The following is a 25,275-nucleotide window of genomic DNA, read 5'->3' on the forward strand; positions in this document are numbered from 1 at the left end:
ATCAAAGGATCTCCAGGGAAGTAGATAATATCATTGTCAACCCCTGACGCTCTTGGATGAGCTTGCCTGAGTTTATATCTGGTTAAGGCACTTCATATCAAGTAACATAACTTACCTCTTTGAGTCTCAATCTCCTTATATAAAAAGGTGACAGTATCGTTTCCTCATAAATATTAAATATAACATATGGAAGGCTCCTAAAACAATCCCTGATACATAAAAAGCAGTCAATAAATATTAGTTACTAAATATTTTACACTAAAGCAAAAGTCACTAAAAAAAACCTGGAAAGACCAAAGTGATATCAGAAGAGACTGCAATGTGCTCTTGAAAGTAAAGTAGTTGAAGCAAATGGATGAGTTGGGACCAGCAGTGTTTCCATTGTGCACAAGGAGCTACTGAGTAGGAACTAACTAAAAAAGCAGTTAAGAATAAAAGTTTTATAAGGAGCCCTGGTGGCTAACTGAAAGATAGGTAGTTTGAAACTACCAGCTGATCCACAGGAGAAAAGAACTGGTGATGTGCTCTTGTAAAGATTACAAACTACAAATAATATTAATTTATATATTACCAAGGGTTCATGAAGGAGAGGGTGGCGGGGAGGCAGGAGGAAAATGAGGAGTTGATACCAAGGACTCAAGTAGAAAGAAAATGTTTTGAGAATGATGATGACAACAAATGTACAAATGTGCTTGACACAATAAATGGATGTAAGGATTGTGATAAGAATTGTATGAGCCCCCAATAAAATTATTTTTAAAAAAGATTACAAACTAGGAAACCATATGGGGCAGTTATATTCTGTCCTACAGAGTTGCTACGAAGGAGCCCTAGTAACACTGTCAGGTAATCATTGGGCTGCTAACCAGAAGGTTGGCAGTTCAAACCCATTAGCTACTTGTTGGATGAAAAAAGAGGCTACCTCCTCCCATAAAATTTTACAGGCTCAAAAATCCTATATAGGAAAAAAAAATCCTATGCAGGATCACAATGAGTGGGAATCAGCTCAATGGTAGTGGGTTTTGTTTGGTTTTATAGAGCTGCTGAGCTGGAACTGATCTGACATCAACCTTGTTCAGATCTTTTCTCTTAATTCTTAACCATGAACTACTAATCTATACCCTGGATATGTTGGTGGCCTTCCTTCCTCCTAGGTGCTAAGGACTGCTCAGTCTTCTCCTCTACCCGTAGGGGCCCCTAGTCAGCCAACTACTTGATGGTTAACAGCCAGTTCTGAAGTGCCTAGGCCACAGTCTCCCATAGCACTGCCACAAGCACCAGGCAGACCTCCAGGCAGGACTGAGAAATCATGGGGTTAGATTTCCCACTGTCTGCAGCTAAATCTCCCACGAGTCCTCCCTTCCTTGAGGGGCCATGCTAATTAAGCTCATCTCAGCTCTGATCTCAAAATCACTCAAGATCAAAATCTTAGGCCTCTTTGACTTCCCATCCAGACTCAATGTTGCTAAAGCCTACTAACTCTTCTTCCACCTCTTCTGCAATATTCTCCCTTCCTTGTCATTGTCACTATATTTCCTGCTTTCCAACTGTGCTTTCCAAAAGTGAACAGTTTAAATTTTCCAGAAAGAGCTTGAATGTGTCACTCTATTGTTAAAAAGGTGTCTGAGATTCTCTACTCCTATGGGAAAAAACCTTACTGCCCATTGTTATGTACTGAATTGTGTGCCACCAAAATATGTGTCAACTTGGCAAGGCCATGATTCTCAGTATTATGTAATTATCTTTCATTATCTGATCTAACTATCCTATTGCGAATACTAACAGCTACGATATTACTGAGGTAGGATTCGTGGCAGTTACATTAACAAGGCAGTATGCAATCTACAAGACTATGTTATAGTCAATCATTTTGGCATTTAAAGCTTAAACAAACCAGTAGAGATTAGAGGGATCTAACCACCACCAAAAAAGAAGAGCTGGAACCAGAGTGTGTCCTTTGGACCAAGAGTCTCTGCATTGAGAACTTTCTAGACCCAAAGGAAGATTAAGGTCAAGACACATGCAGATTTCCAAGTAGGGACAGACTCACATATGTTGAAAGGAGACAAAGGCCTTCCCCACGAGCCTAAAGAGAGAGAAAAACCTTACCCTATAGTTATACCCTGGATTCATAGCCTCCTAAACTGTGAGAAAATATATTTGTTTGTTAATGCCATCAACTTGTGGTATTTCTGTTATAGCAGAAGTCTGAGACATCCTGATTGTGTTGTAAATTTTCCCACTTCTTTGCTAATACCATCCCTTCTATCCAAAATAGTCTTTCTCTTCTCCCTTTCTGTCCATCTAATTTATTCCCAAAGACATTGCTCAAATCTTATATTCTCCATGAAGCCCAAAGTGGGAGATAAATGTTCTGAGAAGAAGGTGAAAATGCTCTCAGGCAATAACGATGGTAGGGGTTAGGAGTTGGGCTGTGATCCTAATGGTCAGCAGTTTGAAACCACCAGCAGCTCCTGGGAGAAAGACTGGGCTTTCTACTCCTGTAAAAAGTTACAGGCTCAGAAACCCACAGGGGAGTCACTATGAGTCAGCACTGAATCGATGGCAATGAGTTTTGGGTTTTTCTTGGGGGGAGCAGAGATCAGTGTGACTGGGTTGGGGTAACTGTAATTGTTATGGAAACAAGATTAGAAAGGGGATGAGAGGTAAAAAGTCCATAGAGCATCTTGGCTGTTACAATGAGCAGGATGAAGATCAGCTGCAAGATTTTAAGCATTCTTGAGCAAAAATATGTTGAAACATGGAATTCAAAAAGATCATGTTGCCAGTAGTGAAAAGAACAATTATGAGTAGAAAGTAAAGAATGAATGAAACTAATTGAGAGGCTATTATAATAATCTGGGCAAAATATGGTGATTTGGACCAGCTTGTTACAGAGGAAGTGGTAAAATAATCAGAATCTGGATGACTATGCCAACTGGCTGAGGATATATGATAAAAGAAAGGAGTCAAAGATGACTCCAAACTGTCAGCTTAAACAAGCGCCAAAGTGGAGGTGCCATTAACTGAGACGGGGTGTGAGGAGTGAAGCAGCTTGTAGAAGAAGAGATCTGCGAAGAGTTTGAACATGAGAAGTTTAAGATGTCTACTGAACACACACCCACGAGCACAACACGAAGGGAGTGCAACAGTGCAGCAAAGGGAGCAAAACAATGAAGTACCTGAGGAATCTCAAAAATAGACTTCGGAATCGGCGGGCAGGGCATGACACTTCACCAGATGCGATAGGAAAACATTCAGAGGGTCAGCAGACAGACCTGCAACTGTTTCTAAGCTTGTTTTCTTTCTTCTCCTTTTTTCTTATGTCCATCCCTATAAGATAGGCAAGATAACCAATCCTTAGGAGAAAACAACGGGCCCGACAGCTCTGGGGGGCCATGGGAAAGGAGGAGGTGGGAGAAGGGAGGAAGGCACTACAAACTCAGGGCCAAGGCAGTAAGAGATCTAAAATCGATGGCGAGGTTGGCATAGAATGCTTGATAGGGTGTGATCAAGTGCAGTGTAGCCGATAGAAAGTACTGAGAGTCCAATGAAAGTACAACATGATATGGGACAAAGGAAAAGAGAAAGAAATTGGGGAAAGAACTAGGAGGCAAAAGACATTTATAGAGATATAAATATAGGCATGTACATATGTAAATACATAATGATAGAGACATAGGTCCATGTACATATGTTTAAATGTTAAGCATTGCAATAGCAGATGGGCATTGGGTCTCTACTCAAGTCCTCCCTCAACACAAGAACACTTTGTTCTAATAAGCTGGCATTCTGTGATGCTCACCTTCCTGACATGATCACTGAAGTTAAAAAGGATGCATAGACAAATGTGGTGAAGAAAGCTGACGGTGCCCAGCTTTCAGAGGATACAGCACCTTAAAGGCTTGAAGTTAAACAAGTAGCCATGTTTTTTTGTTGTTGTTTTGCTTTGTTTGTTTTTGTCCTTATTATGTCTCTGCAGGTCTAGCTAGATAAGATAGGCATGATAAGCAATCTGGAGGAGAAAACAACGGGACTGACTGGTTGGGTTGGGGGACACCAGACAGGGGGAGGTGGGGGAAAGGAAGTGGGTGTTAATAAACCCAGAGACCATGGAACAACAAGTTACTAAAAATTTATGGCGAGGCGGGCATAGGACACCTGGTGGGGCTTAATCAAAGGCAATGTAGCCAAGAGGAATTACTAAAACCTGAATGAAGGCCAAATATGATGGTGGGGCAAGAGGAAAGTAAAAGGAAATAGAGGAAGGAACTAGAAGGCAAAGGACATTTATAGGCCTATGTACAGGCATGTGCATAGTTAACCATATTTAAATAGAACAATAGGGAAATAGATATATGTGCACATATTTATATGTTAAGTATTAAGGTAGCAGACGGATATTGGGTCTCTACTCAGATACTCCCTCAATGTAAGAATAATTTGTTCTAATAAGCAGGCCTTCAATGATGCTCACCTTCCCAACAAGATCGTTGAAGACAAACTGGGTACAAAGCAAATGTGGTGAAGAAAGCAGATGGTGCCCGGCTATCGAAAATTATAGCATCTGGGGTCTTAAAGGATTGAAGATAAAAAAGGTGCCATCTAGCTGAGAAGCAACAAAACCCGCATAGAACAAGCACACCAGCCTGTGTGATCACGAGATGTTGATGGGATCAGATATCAGGCATCAAAGACCCAAAACAAAAAATCTTATCAATGTGAATGAGGGGGAGTAGAGTAGAGACACAAGCCCATCTGTAGACAACTGGACATCCCCTTATAGAAGGGTCACAAGAAAGAGAAGAGTCAGTCAGGGTGTATAGCACCAACGAAGCATACAACCTTCCTTTAGTTCTTTATTGCTTCCTCCCCGCACCCCCCCCCCCCCATCATGACCCCAATTCTATTTTACGAATCTGGCTAGATCAGAGCATGTACACTGGTACAGATAAGAACTCCCAACACAGGGAATTCAGGACACATAAACCCCTCAGGACCAATGAGAGGAGGGGAAGGGAAAAGTGGGCAAAGAAAGGGGGAACCAATCACAATGTTCTACATATAACCCCTTCCCAGGGGGATGGACAACAAAAAAAGTGGGTGAAAAGGAGACAGCAGTAGGTGTAAGACATGAAACAAACAAAATGTATAAATTATCAAGGGTTCATGAGGGAGGGAGGGAGGGCGGGGAAAGGGAGAAATGAGGAGCTGATATCAAGGGCTCAAGTAGAAAGAAAATGTTTTGAAAATGATGATGGTGCAATGATGAAGCATACAACTTTCCTCTAGTTCCTAACTGCTTCCTCCCCACCCACTATCATAATCCCAATTCTACCTTACAAATCTGGCTAGACCAGAGCATGTACACACTGGTACAGACAGGAACTGGAAACACAGGGAATTCAGGGCAAGTAATCACTTCAGGGTGGAGTGAAAAGGGGGAACTGATTACAAGGATCTACATATAACCTCCTCCCTGGGGGATGGACAACAGGAAAAGTGGGTGAAAGGAGATGTTGGACAGTGTAAGATATGACAAAATAATAATTTATAAATTATCAAGGGTTCATGAGGGAGGGGAAAGCGGGGAGGGAGGGGAGAAAATGAGGAGCTGATGACAGGGCTTAAGTGGAGAGCATATGTTTTGAGAATGATGAAGGCAATGAATGTACAAATGTGCTTTACACAATGGATGTAAGTATGGATTGTGATAAGAGTTATATGTGCCCCTAATGAAATGATTTTTTTAAAACAATTTATTGGGGCTCATACAATTCTTATCACAGTTCATACATATACATACATCAATTTTATAAAGCACATCTGTACAGTCTTTGCCCTAATCATATTTTTCTCTTTTCTTTTTTTATATTTTATTAGGGACTCATACAACTCTTATCACAATCCATACATATACATACATCAATTGTATAAAGCACATCCATACATTCCCTGCCCCAATCATTCTCAAACATTTGCTCTCCACTTAAGCCCCTTGCATCAGGTGAAATGATTTTTTTTAAAAAAGGAAAATTATGACAACATATGTACAAATGTGCTTTATACAAAGGATGTATAGATTGTGATAAGAACTGTAAGAGCCCCCTATAAAATGATTTTTTTTAAAAACAAACAAGTAGCCATCTATTAGGGAAGTAATACAGCCCTCATGGAACAAGCACACCAGTCTGTGTGATCAAGAGGTGTCCCCGGGATCAGGTATCAGAAGACCCAAAACAAATATATTAATGCAAATGAAGGGGTCAGAGTGGAGCCCCAAAGCCCATCTGTAGACAATTGGGCATTCTCTCACAGAAGGGTCACAAGGAAAGAACAAGTCGGCCAGGGTGCAGCACAGCACCCATGGAACACACACATCCCTCTAGCTCTTCAATGCTTCCTCTCCTCCCTATCATGACCACAGTTCTATCTTACAAATCTGGCTGGACTGGAACATGTACACGGGTACAGATAAGAGCTCTCAACACATGGACAGATTAAATCCCTTGGGAATAGTAATGGAAGTAACGATACCATGAAGGTAGGGGGATGGTAGGGGGAGAAGGGGGGGAAACGGGGGACTGACTGCAATGATGGAAGTATAACACCCACCCCCAGAGGGACAAACAAAAGAAATGTGGGCGAAGGAAGACAGTGGATGGTGTAAGATATGAAAATGAGTTTGATACAGTTAATGTATGGATTGTTATAAGAGCTGTAACAGCCCTCAATAAAATTATTTATTAATATAATAAGATGTCTAGTGAACATCCAAGATAAAATATTAAAGAGGCAGCTTATTACCTGTCTCAGTTATCTAGTGCTGCTATAACAATCACAAGCGGATGGGTTCAACAGACAAACATAGTCTCTAACGTTGAGAAGGCTAGAAGCATAAATTCAGGATGCCAGTTCAAAGGAAACACTTTCTCTCTTTTTGCTCATGGGCAATTCCTTGTCTTCTTTCAACATCTGAGGGCTTTGGGTCCCTTGGAGCTCTCCACAAGTTTTGGCCTCCATCTTCCCCTGATCTAGGAAGTTCCTAGTACATGGAACCTGGTTCCCAGCTCTTCTTTCTTGATTAATAATAGAGCCCTCTGATCTCTGCTAGGGTGTTTAATCTCCTTTGTATCTCAAAGCGAGACCCTAATTCTGTCATCAACCTGCTTCATTAATAGCATCAGAGAAGGTAGGATTTACAACATACAGGATAATTATATCCAATCACAGAGGATAATTACATAATACTGAGAATGTGGTGATGGTTGTTGCTTCGGTGACATTGAGTCAGCTCTGATCCATAGCAATCTTACACACAACAGCACAAAGCACTGCCCGGTCCTGCGCCATCCTCGCAATTGTTCTTATGCTTGAGCCCATTGTTGCAGCCACTGTGTCCATCCATCTGCTTGAGGGCCTTCCTTTGTCTGCTGCCCCTCCACTTTACCAAACATGATGTCCGACTGCAGGGACTGGTCTCTCCTGACAACAGGTCCTCAATATATAAGACACATATTGGGGGTGGGGGAGCACAACTCAATACATAACATTACCTGAATCTGAAATTCAAAGAAGCGGGTCTGGCTAGGGAGTCCTTAGAATATAGATCCGGTCTAATGGAAATGTCATCTATTTATACTGCCAAATATAATAGCCACTAGCCATATGACTTGAGACGTGGTGTGGGCAACTGAGTAACTGAATTGTTCATTTTCAAATTTTTTAGTTAAAATTTAAATATGCATGTGTGCCTAGTTACTGCCACAATGAACAAGGCATATACAGAGAATACATAAAGCGGTATGACTGAATGAGAACCCTAAATAAAAAAGTGTAGGTACAGAAGGGATCAAAACTAGGCAATGGAGAATGCCAACATCAGTTATTGATAGTAAGATAAAAATGGAAGCAACCCAAATCTCCTTCAACAACAGAAAGGAAGTAGAAGTATAAGACAACCATTTAGCATTAACCTCAGATCTAATGGAAGAGTAGTAAAAACAATGTTAAATTAAAAGAAAAAAAAATCAAAGTATAATTTCCATAAAGGTCAAAAGCAAACAACCTAACTAATATATTATTTAAGATTATATTTAGATGTGGCAAAGTTAGGAAGAAAATCAATAGGATTATTATCCAAATATAGGCTAATGGTACCTTGAGAAGAGAAAGAGAGGATTACAATTGGGGAGGTAAGCACAAAGGGTTTAATATTACTGGAAATATTTTTATTGCCTAAACTAAGTAGTTGGTACACAGGTGTTCCATTTGTTATTATCCTCTACCATACATATCCTGACACAGTATTTCATAAGTTAAAAAAAAAAGCCAAGAGGTAGTTTATGGTTAAATGCCAAATGGATGCTGAATGCTTTCAATTCTCAGTTAGGGTAAACGCTAAGAAAAAGCAGGATTTAGGCACATAAAGAAATACAAGAAACGCCCTCCGGAACTGAGAACAAGCAGGGCATGAACTAGGAGCACAGCCCTGGGGTGTAGTCATCACATGTTGGGCTGCTAACCACAAGTCAGCAATTCAAAGCCACCAGTCATTTTACAGGAGAGAGAAACCCACAGAAGCGATTCCATCCTGGCCTATAAGGTCAGTATTAGAGAGTTTTTACAGGAATAGAAATCTGTCTTTCTCCGTTGGAGCTGCCTAGTGGTTTCGAACTGCTAACCTTGTATGTTAGCAGTCCAACAGAGAACCACTACACCACCAAAGCGCCTCACTACAGACAAAGCATTCAAATGGCTGATGAACAGTTGAAGAGTACGCGCAAACTGAAAATAAGTTAAATGGGAAGACTCTGAGGATCCTCAACTTGAATTAGCTAAAGCAGAGTCCTCAAACTAAGGCCCGCGGGCCACATGTGACCCGCCAAGGGCATTTATCCGGCCCACCAGGTGTTTTTGCCCCGTTTTGTTTTTTACTTCAAAGTAAGATATTTGCAGTGTGCATAAGAATGTTTTCAGTTTTTTTTTAAAACTATAGTCCAGCCCTCCAATGGGTCTGAGGGACAGTGAACTGGCCCCCTGTTTATAAAGTTTGAGGACCCCTGAAAAGGATCTAAATCTATGGAGGGAGAGTGCTCTGAGCTTGTCCCTGAGTGAGGGGGAGGCTGGTCTTCTGGGTACATGTTTAGGAGTTGCAAAATTCTAATTGAGAAACAGAGAGGGAAAAAAAAGCCAATTTTTATAAATAACATACACTGAACTTCTACTCCCCCTGCCAGGCTCTAGGGAAAATGTCACCACCTTTAACTTTCAAAGCAGATAGGCGGAATTTTTACTTTTTAGCAAATGTAGCTTATTGGGATATGTGTTGGGTTGCTAACCCCAAGGTCAACAATTCAAACCCACCAGCTGCACCTGTGTTAACACAACGCTGTGCTTTTTCAGCGATTGAGTTCAACAATTCATTGCAATGGCCACACAGAACTCACTCAATATTCACGATTAAGGAAGTTAACAGGTTGCAATGCAGGTGAGAAATGCTCATGATACAGTTCTTCAGTCAGGTCATTTGGTGGGAATTAGTCTTTGTCTAGAAGAGCTAAATTAAATAATTCACTGCCCCAGTAGCTCCACAGAAGAGGAGGATTTCTACTCCTATACAGATATGTAACCTTGGAAACCCAAGGGGCAGTTCTAACGTCCCACAGGGTGGCTAGGAGTCAGAATCTACATGATGGCAGAGTTTGGTGGGTTTTTAAATTTTGGATTGGTGTAATAATGCTTAATGATATTCAGATATCCTGTCCTTTTAAATTATTCAAAGGCTCCCACCCCCCCCACCCCACGGTTGGAAGACAGTTTAAAAGGCTGATTCTTCTTAAAAGTTCAACCTCGCGTGTTTCTAAATCTTTGGAACCGGAAGATACAGCAAGACTGGCTGCAAACTGCCTTTTTGATGCCAGGTGTCTCCAAGGTTTCCAAGGGCTGGGCTATTCCCTCCAACTCCTTAATAATTCGGACATTCCCAACTGTTGGACAGAGGGTAGAGAGAAGACTTTTAAAATAAACGGAATGCTTTAAGACCATCACTCTCTCAAGAGGTTAGACCAGGAAATGAATGCCCACGTATTGGCAGAGACAGAAGAGCTTGGGGTCTGGCACCAAATAGACATGGGCTAAATCCTAACTTCTCCAGCAAACAAATCAAACTCCTCCAGCTCCAGAGAGAGCTGTCCAGCTCTCTCTTTTAATACAATTCTATTATGTACAGTAGGAATACTTTCTTTAAAGTTTGAATACATGGTAGCTAGAGATGCTACTCTTTTACTTCCTAAAGTGACACCCTTTGACTGAAACCTCATTTTCCTTAACAGTCACCCTCATTTTTAATCTGGGGCTCTGTTTCGAATTTCCTCTGAGTTTCTCTCTCTCGAAAAACAATCTTATCTTGAATTTCTGGTTAGTCAACCCTGTACTTCATCAAGGAGCCTGAAGTGCCGTGGGAGAACACTGAATTAAAAATGGATCTGTACTTAGAACATGCAAAATAGCTGCATGTTTTCATTAAAACAAGTTAGGTGCGCTGGAGACAATATGGAGCTATTAAGGACATAAAAAGAGTGTTCTGAAGTGGGTTAAGGGAGACGTCAGACAGTGCAAGATATGACAAAATGATAATTTATAAATTATCAAGGGTTCATGAGGGAGGGGGGAGCAGGGAGGGAGGGGGAAAATGAGGACCTGTTGCCAGGGGCTTAACTGGGGAGCTAATGTTTTGAGAATGATGAAGGCAATGAATATACACATGTGCTTTACACAACTGATGTATGTATGGATTGTGATAAGAGCTGTATGAGCCCCTAATAAAATGATTTTAAAAAAGAGTGTTCTGTCCCCAAAGTGGGCAGTTTAAGAAGGTACCCTATGCTCACCCCATGCACTTCTCTCACTAAAGTCTTGATCCTTACACTTACAGGTTTTGCAGGGTAGTGAAAAATAGAGGTGTCAAAACAAGACCCCCAGAATCCTTATTTACATCAGCCCTTTTTAGTATCATGGCTATCATCTTGGCTCAAGTATTTAAGTGTAAATTCCAACCAGTTTCTCAGACTCTGATCTCCCTGTGTTCTTATGCCCTGCACACAGCCACTGAACTAAATCCCCTTTTCATGGCTTCCTGCCTATTGGAATAAATTCAAACTGTAATCCTAGGCATTATCCTGTTCTCATAATACAAGGTCAGCAGTTCAAAAGCACCAGCCACCCTGAGGGAGAAAGGTGAGGCTTTCTACTTCCATAAAGGTTTACAGTCTGGAAAACCCATAGTGGTCAGTTCTCTGTCCCACAGGGTTGCTATGAATCGACACAGACTTCATGGCAGAGAGTTTGGATGTGGAGGTTTGGTTGCCTAATCCCCTGAAAGTTTCGAGGGTTGCAGCTAGACAATACAAATCACCAGCGGCTGGATCATCTACCTTTCCTTTAAAGGCCAGGCCGCCTCTGGCTCTTCCTGCACACTGACAGCAAGGCCCGCCATCAGAACCTAAGTCAAGCGTACTCATTAGCTGGCACCCCAACACGCTCCAGCCAACTCTCAGTTCCTTGGACGAGAGATCACACACGTGCACATACTATCACAAGTAGTGGGAGCTACGAAACTCAAAACCCACTGTATCGAGCCGATTCCGATTCGGAGCGACCCCATGTGGGGAAGGGTAGAACTGCCCTAGACCGCTTGCTCCTGCCAATGGGGCCTAGATACTCTGAAAACCAGAATGGGCGGTTCAAACGCACAGACGTAGGCGAGACAATACTGCCCCTCTGCCAATTCCAGTTCAGCGTTTACTACAACTCTGAAACGTTCTAGTATCACCGAGCAGCAGTGAAATGGAGGAGACAGCAGGGCACTGAGCGACCCCCAAACAAAAAGCAAACCCCCTGGGATTCTAGCCCTGGTTTTGCCACAATCTCTGCAAATGTGGGGAGATGACCAAAACCGCTCCGGGCCTGGGCTGGCTCCGCGGGCTCACAAACGCCCAACGTGTCGGGGAGGCGGGGGCAGGCAAACTTTCAGAGCTCCCCACGCGGACAGTTCCACATCCCACTGGAAACTCAGTCCCCACGGGACCAAAGCAGCCGAGAGAGGGGGAGACGCCGACGCCGGGACCCGCCGGATCCCTTTAGCCGGTGGCCGGTCCCTCACAGGCAGACGACGTGACGCGCTTCCTGGAAGCGGGCCGGGGGGACGCGATCCGCGCCCCCCACCCTAGTGACACACGCTCCGGGACCCCGGGGCACGGCCCCCGTCGGCTCGCACCAACCTAAAGGGCGCCATCCTGCCCGGGTCGGGCCTCAGGCGGCCGCCAGGCAAGCCGCCCTTCTGGGCTCTGGGACGGCTTCGGCGCGGCCGACCGGGCCCCGAGCCGCGGACGAGCGGCTGGAGGGGCGGCGGCGGCGGCGGCTGGAAGTGCTGAATCACCACTTTGCAAGGGGAGCTCCAATCCACCACGACCTGTGGGCCCTGAGGGCCCGGCGGCTGCGCTCCGCTTACCTACAGAGGCGCTTCGGGGACAGCAGGTGAGCGCTGAGGGCCGGGCGGAAGGTGCTGGGCAGCGCGCTGTGCAGCAGACACGCGAGGCGGTACCGCATACCCCAGCGCAGCCGCCGGGATCACCGCGAACGCTTCCTCGGGCGCCGCGAGCCGGCCCTGCGCACGGCGCATGCCCAGTCCGCCGCGCCGCGCTCCCCCCGCCCCCCCCGCCCGGAGTGGCGGCGGAGCGGCTGCTCCAGGTTTTGCCTGGAGCCCGGTAGGGCGGGACGGCCGGCAGCCGGGTCGGCTGTGAGCCGGTGGGCCGCCTAGGCCGGATGCCCGGCAGCGTCCGGAGCCCTGCAACCGTCTTTCCCCGGCGGGGAGGGTCCCTACGGGGTCGCGTGCGCGGTCGTAGCCGGGCGCACGTGCTAGGGCCGCCGAGTGGTGGGAGTGGTGGCTCAAGAACACTGCGGCGGGCACATGGGAGCCCTGTTTGCCGGGGCGCCCCCTACGGCGGAAGTGTCGGTCCTGCAGGTGCTGGCACCGCCGCTCCCGCCGCACGGAAAGCGCGTCCGCGGCCCGCGAGCGCCCTCTACAGCGCCGGCCGGGCGGGGCAGTGCAGACGCGGGCGCGCCGAAGTGCCGGGAGGCGGGGGAGGGGGGCCAAGAGTGAGGCCGGGCCCTGGTGGGGTTTTGCATCCGGAGGAAGCTAGCGACTCATCCGAGGAAAGTTGAGATGGGCCAAGCCTCAGCAAAATAAGGCTTTCGTGGATTTTCACCTCCTGATCTACCATTTTATTCTTCCAGCGATTTTTCAGCCCGGTGGCTTTATAGTACTTTGCACCCACGAGCAACCTAATAGTTCTTATGAATTTGCCTTCTCATTACATTATTTTACGGAGGTCTTTAAGGAGGCGACCAATTAGGGGTGGTAATTGCCCAGCTAGGTTTCTGGTGAGGCTGAAGAGGGTAACCAATAAACAGGGCACAAAATTATATCATTGCTTTAATGGGAATAAAGTTGCTGATGTTAGGCTCCCTGGAGCCAGTTAAGACTCAGTGGCCCTAAACAGAACTGAAGAAAACACTGCCCCACTGCTCAGCCCTGCTCCATCCTCACAGTCGTTGCTATGTTTGAGCCTCTTGTTATGTTTCAGCCTATTGTAAGCACCGTGTCAATCCATTTTGCTAAAGATCTTCCACTTTTTCCCTGACCCTCTACTTCTCCAAGCTTCATGTCTATCTCCCCGGACTGGTTGCTCTTGATAACACGACCGACATGTGTGAGGCAGAGTTTTGGTCCCATTCTTACTTCTAAGAAGCACCCTGGTTGTACTTCTCCCCAAACAGATGTATTATTATTCTGACAGTCCATATGTACTCCATCTTTTTCATGAATACCAGAAATCAATAGGATGTGGTCAGTACCCTGAGGTCTTTTCCCCAAATGGCTAACCATTAGTTCAAAAAATGAAGTCAAAAATACTATACATCTTTTGGTTATATACAAGCACATGATTTTAGCAACTTGGGGCTATGCCCAATTCTAGACCTGCATGTTGCAGCAGCTACTCAGAGTGTATGCAGACTGAGTAAATTTGTGCTCTCTTAATGGAATTTATAAACGGAGTCACGGTTTTGTAGGGCCTGAAACACAATTTGGGGGACCTCTTTAAGAAAGAGAATATAGGGGAGGAACAAAAAATCCAACCATAAAAGACAAAAAAAAAACCCAAAACAAAAACAGAATAAAATCAGAACCAACCCCAACCCCCCGCCCCAATCCTCCGGAAGTTATGTCTTTCCTCTGCTCTCGGTTGTTTTTTGTTGTTGTTCTTGGAAATAATATTTTTTAAGTTTAAAAAAAGAAAGAATATAAATTATGAATACAAAATTAAAAGTCAAAGGAATGTTAATGCTTACAATGAGAGACTAAGTCACAAGCAATCACTTGAGATTTTGAACCTTTTCTTCTAAGATCTAAATTGTTTATAGAAATGCTTTAAAACCTCTTACAACAATCTGGCTTCCCCTCTAAGACTCAGTAACTCCCCGCTGCGGTCTGTGCAAGTAAGGGACTCTGAGGTTTTAAATTATCATTAGCTTCATAATAAATCCACATCTGAGGGGAGTAGATACTAGCATAAGAAAGGATAATAGTAATACAATCTCAAAGGGCAACGAAACAATAGTTTTGATGGATTAAAACAGTGGCTGCAACAATGGGCTCAAGCACAGGAACCACTGTGAGGACAGCATAGGGACCAGGAAGTGTTTCATTCCGTTGTGCATAAGGTAGCTATGAACTGCAACTGACATGATGGCATCTAACAACGGTATGTGTACAAGGATCCTTGGTAGCACAGTGGGTTACATATTGGGCTGCTAACCTCAGCTTTCTGCTCCAGTAAAATTTACAACTTTGTAGATCCACGGGGACAGTTCATTTAGTATCACTGAGTCGAAATCTACAGACTGGCAGTGAGTTTGAGTTTGGAATATGTGCCCAGCATTGTCTTTGTTATTAGTTTTTACAACCACATCCTTAGCAGAGATAAGGCTGGCCTTAAAGAGGTGTAGTTAACTTGTCCACATTTACATTTTTTTAAGTAGAGCTTAATTTTTTTAATAAATTAAAAAATAGAGGTTGAGTTTGAACCCAGCACTGTGTGATCCTATAATCTGCTATTCTTACATTCATTCATTTAATGACTTCACAAGTATTATGAGTGCTAGCTAAAGTCATAGGTGCAGAGGATATAATAGTGGATAAACTAAGGACAAATTAAAAAAACTAAAATAAGGACAAATGTTGTCTTATAGAGGTTAACCTCTAAGTAGGGAAAAGTGATCATAAGTAAATGTGTTGAAAAGTGCTATGAATAAAAACTTTAAAGTAAGTTAAGGAGATAGGAAGTAAAGGGGTAGGAGGCTATTTTAAATGGAATGGTCCACAATGATATACAGGGGGACAGACAACAGAAAATGAGTGAAGGGAGACATCAGTCAGTGTAAGACATGAAAAAATAAGAATCAATTATCAAGGGTTCATAAGGGGGGAAGGGAGGGGAAACATGAGGAGCTGATACCAAGGGCTCAAGTAGAAAGAAAACGTTATGTATAGATGGTGATAAGAGCTATAAGAGCCCTCAATAAAATGATTTTAAAAAAAGAAAGAAGTAGGTAAAGTCATTTACAGCAAAGAAGAGCTTATTCCTATGCTGTGCTTGTCTTTCAGGAGTAAAAGCAGTCTTCTGGGGAGTGGCTGAAGGCTTGAGATGAACAGGACTGGTAGTTTTGTTTTTTCCTTACCTTGTGAATCTCTGAGTATTAGCTATCGCTGATATGTTTTTCTACTTATTCTTCCTGTGGATGTAAGTGATAAGAAACTTTGTTCACATAAGCAGATGGGAATGGCAAGAGTCCTAGGATATAAGTTGCTTTGAACTCCTCTCACATTCTATGCTAATAAATTGTTCTCACTGGTTCATACACTGAAACCTAAGCAAAGAAGGGTGTAGGTGCAACTATTAGTTTCTTATGGAATTTTCAAGTGATGTAAGTTTTATTTAACAATTCCCAAACTTACATCATTCCAGAATTTACAGGATATTCCAAAAATAACTTAGTTTTGGCAACTAATCTTGTCATGAAAAGCCTATGAGTATAATACAGTTCTTCAGTTGTTTGGGGTAGAGCAGGTGTTAAAGAGTTTGAAGAGCATTGCCCGCCACATAGCAATTAGAATGATCAACCAAAGACATAAAATCAACCAAGTCCTGCCCTGTTTTGTGAGCCCCCCCACATAGTTAGAATAAAATATCCAATAAACTCCAAGGTTCTTTTAGAAACTGTGTAATGCTGTTGGGGATTTGGCCTCTGCCTGCATCTTACTACACAATCTTGACTCATTCTACTTGGCATGGCAGCATTCTTGCTACACCTCAAAGACATCTCATGTGTTTTTTACTTTTCTACTTGCTCTTACCCCAGATGTTCACATTGCCCGTGTCTTCTCATCATTCTAGGCTCTGCTTGAATGTTTCTTCCTCAGAGAGGCCTTTTATAACCATTCCATTTATTTATTTTTATCCTATTGGGGGCTGTTATAGCTCTTACCACAATCCATACATATATCTATCCATTGTGTAAAGCACATTTGTACATATGTTGCTATCATCATTTCCAAAACATTTTCTAATTGAGCCCTTGGTGTCAGCTCATTTTTTTACCATCCCTCCATCATGAACCCTTGATAATTTATAAATTATTATTATTTTTCATGCCTTACACCAACTGCTGTGCCCCTTCACCCAGCTTTCCATTGTCTGCCCCCCTGGAGGGGGTTATATGTTGATCATTGTGATCACTTCCTGAGGGGTTTAGCTGTCCTGAATTCCCTGTGTTGCAAGCTCTTATTTGTACCAGTGTACATGTTCTGGTCTAGTCAGATTTGTAAGGTAGAATTGGGTGGATAGTCATGATAGTAGGTGGAGGGGAAGGAAGCATTAAAGAACTAGGTGAAAGTTGTGTTTCCTCAGTGCTATCCTGCATCCTGACTGGCTCATCTCTTCCTTGTGGCTTTCTGACAGGGGATGTCAGAGGATTGACCACTGATGGGCTTTGGGTGTCCACTTTGCCCACCCCCTCATTCCCATTGATATGCTTTTTGTTTGGGGTCTTTGATGGCTGATACCAGATCCCATCGACACCTCATGATCACTCAGGCTGGTGTGCTTCTTCCATGTGGACTTTATTGCTTCTCAGCTAGATGGCAGCTTGTTTATCTTCAAGCCTTTAAGATACCAGACACTTATCTTTTGATAGCCAGGCACCATCTGCTTTCTTCACCACATTTGCTTATGCACACATTTTGTTTTCTGTAATCCTGTCAGGGAAGGTGAGCATCACAGATGCTGGGTTATTAGAATAATGTATCCTTGCATTGAAGGAGTACTTAAGTGGAGGACCAATGTCCGTCTGATTCCTTAATACTTTAAAAATAAATATATGTACATACATGTCTGTATTTAGACCTCTATTAATGTCCTTTGCCTACTAGTTCTTTCCTCTATTTCTTTTTACTTTGCTCATGTCTCACTATCATGTTTCAGCCTTCATTCAGGTTTTGGTAATTCCTCCTGGTACACTGCGCTTGATCATTGGTTCTCAACCTGTGGGTTGCGACCCCTTTGGGGGTCAAATGACCCTTTCATAGGGGTCGCCTAAGACCATCAGAAAACATATTTCCAATGGTCTTAAGAACTGAGACATCACTCCTCTATCCGTCTCCAGGCAGGTCTGCCCACGTGCAGATACACCCACGTATGAGTACCCAGCATGAAGACTGTTACCCATGATACACCATGCTTCAAGACAAAATTTAATTTATTTGTAGTTAGAAATAAATACCGTATATACTTGAGTATAAGCCAACCCAAATATCAGCCAAGACACCTAATTTTACCACAAAAACTACATCAAAAACATGCTGGAAAACTCGACTTATACATGAGCATATACAGTATTTCACAATATATAATTACATATTTTTTGTGATTAATCACTGTGCTTTAATTATGTTCAATTTGTAACAAGGAAAAGACATCCTGTATATTAGATATTTACATTATGATTCATAACAGTAGAAAAATTACAGTTATGAAGTAGCAATGAAAATAATTTTATGGTTGGGGGTCATCACAACATGAGGAACTGTATTATAGGGTCGTGGCATTAGGAAGGTTGAGAACTTCTGCCCTTGATTAAGCTCCCCACCCACCCCCTGCACCGCCCCCAGGCATCCTATGCCCTCCTCACCATTGATTTTAGGTCACTTGTTGTTCTCTTGTCTCTGGGTTTGTTAGCACCTCCCTACCTTTCCCCTACCTCCTCTTCTCCTGTGTACCCCCAGAACTGTCAGGCCCGTGTTTTCTTCTCCAGATTATTTATACCATCTATCTTGTCTAGATAGACATCCATAGACAATAATATGCACAAAAAGAAAAGTGAAACATAACAAAAGTAAACAAAAAACAAAATGATCATTTATTTTCTATTAAAATTCAATATTTCCAGTCTACCACTGGCTCAAAATATTATCTAAATATAATAACCTTGAAAGCCTTTTATGGACACCCTCTTTATTTTCTACCTTGGAAAATATCTATGCATATAAATTAAACTTTAAAGCTTAATAAAACACAGACTCTAGGTGTTAAAAATTATACTGAATTAAATTATTGTAGTTATAGTGAAAACTGATCATGACAACATATTTTTCAACTTTAAAATGATTAAGCGTCAAATGTAAATTTGATTGCAAATATGTCTGTGCATGATATGGATAAACTAAAAAAAAAAAACTCACTGTATCGAGTCAATGCCAACTCATAGCAACTTGATAGGACCGGATCGAACTGCGCCTGTGGGTTTCCAAGACCATAACTCTTTACGAGAGTAAAAAGCCCAGTCTTTCTTCTGAGGGGCGGCTGGTGGGAAGAGATGGATAGGGCTGGTTTTTGCTTTTTATTTTCCCTTACCTTGCGAATCTATGAGTGCTCGCTATTGCTGATATGTATTTCTTTTTGTTCTTCCTGTAGCTATCAGTAGTAAGGATCACCATATATTTTGTACCTTGATACGCCTCCTCATGGTGACATGACAGGTTTTGATATGTTGGGTAAGGAACTGCTCTTGGAAGAACTAACCCAGGAAGTTTTTCCCTGGCACCACGCCTCATATTTTGGGTAAACCTGGAGGAACCACCTAGACAGCTAGTTTAAAAGTAGAAACAGTATGCCCTGGAGTCACTCCTTGTCCCAGAAATGCATTCAAATGTGAACATTATAGCATACCTGAAGTAAAGATCTAAGTTTGAGTTCATCTGACCTATAGTTTCCTTCCGTTAGCCCCAAAATAGGTTTTACCAAAGAGCTGAGTTGGGAGGTCCTAATGAATTGCAAAATAAAATAAGGAGGAAGCCCAGTGGCTGGTTGTCATTTATGTCCTATCTGGTAACATCCAGAAAAATACTGTCTTTAGAGCTAATCTAACTGACTATATTTTTATATATTATAAATAAAGATAATGTAAGATTTAAATTCTGAACCAACCAGCTCAAAAGTTGTGTTAATAAGAGAGAGTATGCCTAAAGAATTAAAAGTAAACCAACATTTAAAGTTAATTCTAAGCATAGGTGCATACTCCTCTGATAGTCACAAAGATGAATGAAGACGTTTCTGCCCTCAAGTTCTTGCTATAGTGGAAGGAAGACAGTAGCTCACATAGGGAAAAGTATCCCAAATGTTCAGTTTACTCTGTGCCCAAAGCATACGGCACATGCCGAAAACATAGTTATTAAACAAATGAGCAAATTATGCTCAAAGTGCAATGTAAGGTAAAATTACACCAAATCAGTTCTAGCCCCAACCCACTAGGGTAGTTTCCTGTGGTTGCTATAACAAATCACCACCAAGTTGGTGTCTTAAAACAAGAGCAATACAGTCACGCACAGTTCTAGGAGAGAACCCCTCCTGTGCCTCTTCCATCTTCTGGTTGATGCCAACTTTCAGGTCTATGGTCACGTCACTCCAGCCTCTACTCTGTCTTCACGTTCCTTTCTGTTGTATGTCTCTTTGATACAAGGACACACTTGCCACTGGATGTAGGGCAGACCCATGGAATCCAAGATTTCATCTCAAGATTCTTAATTTAATGACATCTGAAAATAAAACCTCTTTTATATAAATAAGGTATCCACATGTTACTAGGAGTAGGACTTATATACATATATATATCTTTTAGGGACAACCATTTCACTCACTACACTACCATGCTGGCTTCTCATCAGCCTTCCAATTCACAATTGTCACAGTCAGTTAATACAACACCAGTGCTAAGCATCTTTCTTTTCCCCCATTTTTATTATTTTTATTTTTTATTTTCCCCCATTTTTATTGGGAGCTCTTATAGATATTATAATAATCCATAGTTCAAGTAGATCAGTTGTAAAATTGTTGCCACCATCATTTTCAAGACATTTTTTTTCTTCTTGCACTCTTTGATATCAGCTCCCCTCTAGCCCACCATCCCAAGAACCCTTGTTATTATATTAAATATTACTATTATTGTTATTCCTCCCCCCCATATCTTACACCATCTGGTGTATCCATTCACCTGCCATTGTGTTATTCCTCGAGTGGAGTTATATAGTCATCATTGCTATCAGTTCTCCCTTCCCCCTTTCATTCTGTGCCCTCAGGGAATCATTACTCCCATTACTATTTCTAAAGGGTTTATCTATCTTGGATTTCATGCATTGAACAATCTGAATTATACAAATGAATATATGGAGGTATAACAGGATTAATGAGGGAAAATTAAGACCATAATAATAAGGGGAGCAAATATTAAAGAACTAAAGGATAGTTATGTGTTCCTAGCACCTTTCAAGCCCAGAAGAAACACATTTCCTTCCCATCCCTCACAGCCCATTGAAAATAACTGTTTCTAGCAAATGGACATTGGGCCTCCACTCAAGTACTCCCTCAATGCAAGAACACTTTGTTCTATTAAATTGGCATTCCATGATGCTCACCTCCCCAACACGATCTCTGAAGACAAATGGGTACATAAGCAAATGTAGTGAAGAAAGCTGATGGTGCCCAGCTATCAAAAGATATAGTGTCTGAGGTCTTAAAGGCTTGAAGGTAAATAAGCGGCCATCTAGCTCAGAAGCAACAAAGCCCACATGGAAGAAGCACATCAGCCTGTGTGATCACAAGGTGTCAATGAGATCAGGTATCAGGCATCAAAGAACAAAAAATCATATCATTGTGAATGAGGGGGAGTGTGGAGTGGAGACCCAAAGCCCATCTGTAGGCAGCTGGACATCCCCTTACAGAAGGGTCGCAGGGAGGAGACGAGCCAGTCAGGTTAGCAACAATGAAACATACAACTTTCCTCTAGCTCTTAAATGCTTCCTCACCCCCAATATCATGATCCCAATTCTACCTTACAAATCTGACTAGACTGGAGGATATACACTGGTACAGATAGGACCTGGAAACACGGGGAATACAGGACAGATGATCTCTTCAGGACCAGTGGTGAGAGTAGCGATACCAGGAGGGTGGAGGGAAGATGGGGTCGAAAGGGGGAACTGATTACAAGAATCTACATTATAACCCCCTCCCTTGGGAATGGTCAACAGAAAAGTGGATGAGGGGAGATTGGTTAGTGTAAAACATGGAAAAATAATGATTTCTAAATTATCGAGGGGGAAATATGAGCTGATACCAGGAGTTCAAGTTGAAAGCAAATTTTTGTGAATGATGAAGGCAACAAATGTACAAATGTGTAAAAAAAATGTGTTTGACACAGTGGATGGATGTATGGATTGGGATAAGAGTTGTACAAGCCCCCAATACAATTTTTTAAAAGGACAAATATTGTGTGAGACTATTAAAAATTATGACAAGATTTTCATGCCAAAAGAAACAGTGTCTGAGACAGTGGGAACCCAAAACCCATCTGCGGAGTATCTAGTCAGACTGAGCAGATCCACTCTCGCATAGGCAAGCATCTAAAACAGCCTTACTCTTAGGCAGAGACCATTATAATCTTGCTTATGCTGGATTGAGTTCAATACTTGGCCAGTTGACTGTACATGTGGCCTGAATGTGTTCTGGGTACAAGTGTCTCTTATTGGTTCCATGACAGAAATTTCCTCCCTGGCTTTTAAAAAATGTTGCTGGGGTTCTTTTCCTTCTTGTGCATCATTCATATTTTTATCTTTATACTATTGTGTTCTTATACTTACCACTTAGTGTGATTTTGGTTTTTATTGTTTTCTGTTGGGTCTCCCAGCTGTGAAGCAAAAGAGGAGTGCATGCATAATGATAATAACGGATACGAGGGGCGATAGAGAATGCAGAGCTCGGGGTTGGGTGATAGGGAGGGAAAGGGGATTTATGAAGAGTAAGTAATGAAGTCATCATTATTTCTTCATGAATAATGACAACGGGAGTGGGGAGGGAGTACTGGAATGGATTGTGATTATATTACTCATTTTTTTGCATAACTCATTTTAAGATGATTTAACCATAGGGGGATGCTCTAAAATTGATATGGGGTGCTTGTACAATTCTCCTTGATATGATTGAACTATTGAATTATATGATATGTAAATTACTTATTTAAAGAAAAAGAAGAAGCAGACTGATGGTTACTAGGGTAGGAGGAAAGGGGAAGTCATAAGCTAGAGGATAAAAAGGTGTTCACTTAAGAAAAGGGGAAGATAATAAATGAGGAAGATGGGAAAAGCTGGGGGTATGAAGTACAGGGAAACCCACTGAGAGAGTTGAGTGAAAAAATGACCTAATGTATAAACCACCACCCAAATCATAATAAAATGTTTTTTAAAAGAGGAAAGAATGATATATTAGTCATTTAAATAAAATCAGCCACCAGAAACCACAGTGCTTATTAAAATGCTTGCCAAATACATGGTTACTGAATGTGATCAAGCTTCTGATTGAACTACCTGCCATTTACAGAACCTCCAGAGGGGAAGGAACCCTGGTACCTCAATGGTTAAGCTCTTGCTGGCTATCTGAAAAGTTGATGGTTCAGATGAGCCCTTAAGAGAAAGACCTGGGAATCTGTCCTTAGAAAGTTCCAGCCGAGGAAACCCTATGGGTAGTTGTCACATGGGGTCACTATATAGGGGGTCAAAAGCGACTTGATGGTACCTAGCAACAAACAACAACAGAGGACAAAGAAATATGTTCAATGTTACTATAAAGATGTGAGTGGCGGCTCTCTGCTCCTCCTTGTGCGACAGACAGCCGCCTCTCCCGTTCCCGTGCAGTCCCAGCCGCATCCCCGAGACACGATGGTGAAGGTCGGAGTGAACGGATTCGGCCGCATCGGGCGCCTGGTCACCAGGGCTGCTTTCACTTCTGGCAAAGTGGAGATTGTTGCCATCAATGACCCCTTCATTGATCTGAACTACATGGTCTACATGTTCCAGTATGATTCCATTCACAGCAAGTTCAAGGGCACCGTCAAGGCTGAGAATGGGAAGCTTGTTGTCAATGGGAAGGCCATCTCCGTCTTCCAGGAGCGAGATCCCGCCAATATCAAGTGGGGCGAGGCCGGTGCCGAGTATGTCGTGGAGTCCACGGGTGTCTTCACCACCATGGAGAAGGCCGGGGCTCACTTGAAGGGCGGTGCCAAAAGGGTAATCATCTCTGCCCCTTCGGCCGATGCCATGTTTGTGATGGGCGTGAACCACGAGAAGTACGACAACTCCCTCAAGATTGTCAGCAATGCCTCCTGCACCACCAACTGCTTAGCCCCCCTGGCCAAGGTCATCCATGGCAATTTTGGCATCGTGGAAGGACTCATGACCACAGTCCACGCCATCACTGCCACCCAATAGACCGTGGACCGCCCCTCTGGGAAACTGTGGCGCGATGGCTGTGGGGCTGCCCAGAACATCATCCCTGCATCTACTGGCGCTGCCAAGGCTGTGGGCAAGGTCATCCCGGAGCTGAATGGGAAACTGACTGGCATGGCCTTCCGTGTCCCCACCCCCAATGTGTCCGTCGTGGATCTCACCTGCCGCCTGGAGAAAGTTGCCAAGTACGATGACATCAAGAAGGTGGTGAAGCAGGCGTCCAATTGTCCCCTAAAGGGCATCCTGGGCTACACCGAGGACCAGGTGGTCTCCTGTGACTTCAACAGTGACCCCCACTCTTCCACCTTTGATGCTGGGGCTGGCATTGCCCTCAACGACCACTTTGTCAAGCTCATTTCCTGGTATGACAATGAATTTGGCTACAGCAACAGGGTGGTGGACCTCATGGTCCACATGGCCTCCAAGGAATAAGAGCCCCCCTGGAGCAGCAGCCCCAGCAACAGCACTAGAGGAAGAGAGGCTCTCAGTTGCTGGGGAGTCTTTGCCCCTAATTCAATCCCTTAACATACTGAGAATATAACATTGGAACCCCCTGAAGGAAGGGGAGGGGCTTAGAGAGCCCAACCTTGTTATGCACCATCAATAAAGTACACTGTACCTAAAAAAAAAAAAAAAAAAGATGTGAGTGGTGATACCTGGAGGGTGGGTTGGAAAGGGGGAACCAATTACAAGGATCTACATATAACCTCCTCCTTGGCAGACGGACAACAGAAAAGTGGGTGAAGGGAGACATCAGACAGTACAAGATATGACAAAATAATAATTTATAAATTATCAAGGGCTCATGAGGGAGGGGGAAGCAGGGAGGGAGGGGAAAAATGAGGAGCTGGTGTCAGGGACTTGGGTGGAGAGCAGATGTTTTAAGAATGATGAGGGTAATGAATGTATAAATGTGCCTTACACAATTGATGTACATATGGATTGTGGTAAGAGTGGTATGAGCCCCTAATAGAATGATTAAAAAAAAACCAAATCAACAACATCAAGACAAGGATGGGGCAAATCTGTGGGCCCCACACAGGAATGGAAGGAGAACCTTGCCGGAAAATCAAGCCAATACCAGGGGAAGGGAGCATCCACCTTTTGGAGGACACACTGATAGGTCTGTTGGTGAGTCTGGTGGGTGATTGGAGAGAAGTAGCCTCACATCGGGAAGGGAAGTTTATCAATGATTTCAGGGAACCTCCAGGGGCATTGGTCTAGATTTTATGTTCTCGGGTAGACACTGTGAGTACCCAACCTTCGGTGAAACAAGCCATAGACTAAACACCAAGATGACTGTGGACGCTGACCTTGTGGCC

At 43.1% G+C, this 25,275-nt stretch overlaps 1 protein-coding gene and 1 pseudogene across 2 annotated transcripts in view; one reads left to right on the top strand and one right to left on the bottom strand.

The window, feature by feature from the left end:
- Positions 1 to 12,682, bottom strand: part of IDE (insulin degrading enzyme) — a 112,595-nt gene extending 99,913 nt beyond the window's left edge. The window contains exon 1 of one of the 2 annotated variants that reach the window (XM_075534648.1): positions 12,512 to 12,682. In XM_075534648.1, coding sequence (XP_075390763.1) covers positions 12,512 to 12,609 — 98 coding nt within the window. In that variant the 5' untranslated portion in view covers positions 12,610 to 12,682. Of the gene's footprint in view, positions 1 to 3,182; positions 3,310 to 12,511 lie in introns of those variants that run through there. The other variant, XM_075534649.1, reaches the window with a different exon arrangement.
- Positions 12,683 to 23,331: 10,649 nt separating this feature from the next.
- On the top strand, positions 23,332 to 24,387 carry LOC142429369 (glyceraldehyde-3-phosphate dehydrogenase-like; annotated as a pseudogene).
- The last annotated feature ends 888 nt before the right edge of the window (positions 24,388 to 25,275 follow it).

The sequence above is a fragment of the Tenrec ecaudatus genome, chromosome 16 (assembly GCF_050624435.1).
Source record: "Tenrec ecaudatus isolate mTenEca1 chromosome 16, mTenEca1.hap1, whole genome shotgun sequence".
Taxonomy (NCBI): Eukaryota; Metazoa; Chordata; class Mammalia; order Afrosoricida; family Tenrecidae; genus Tenrec; species Tenrec ecaudatus.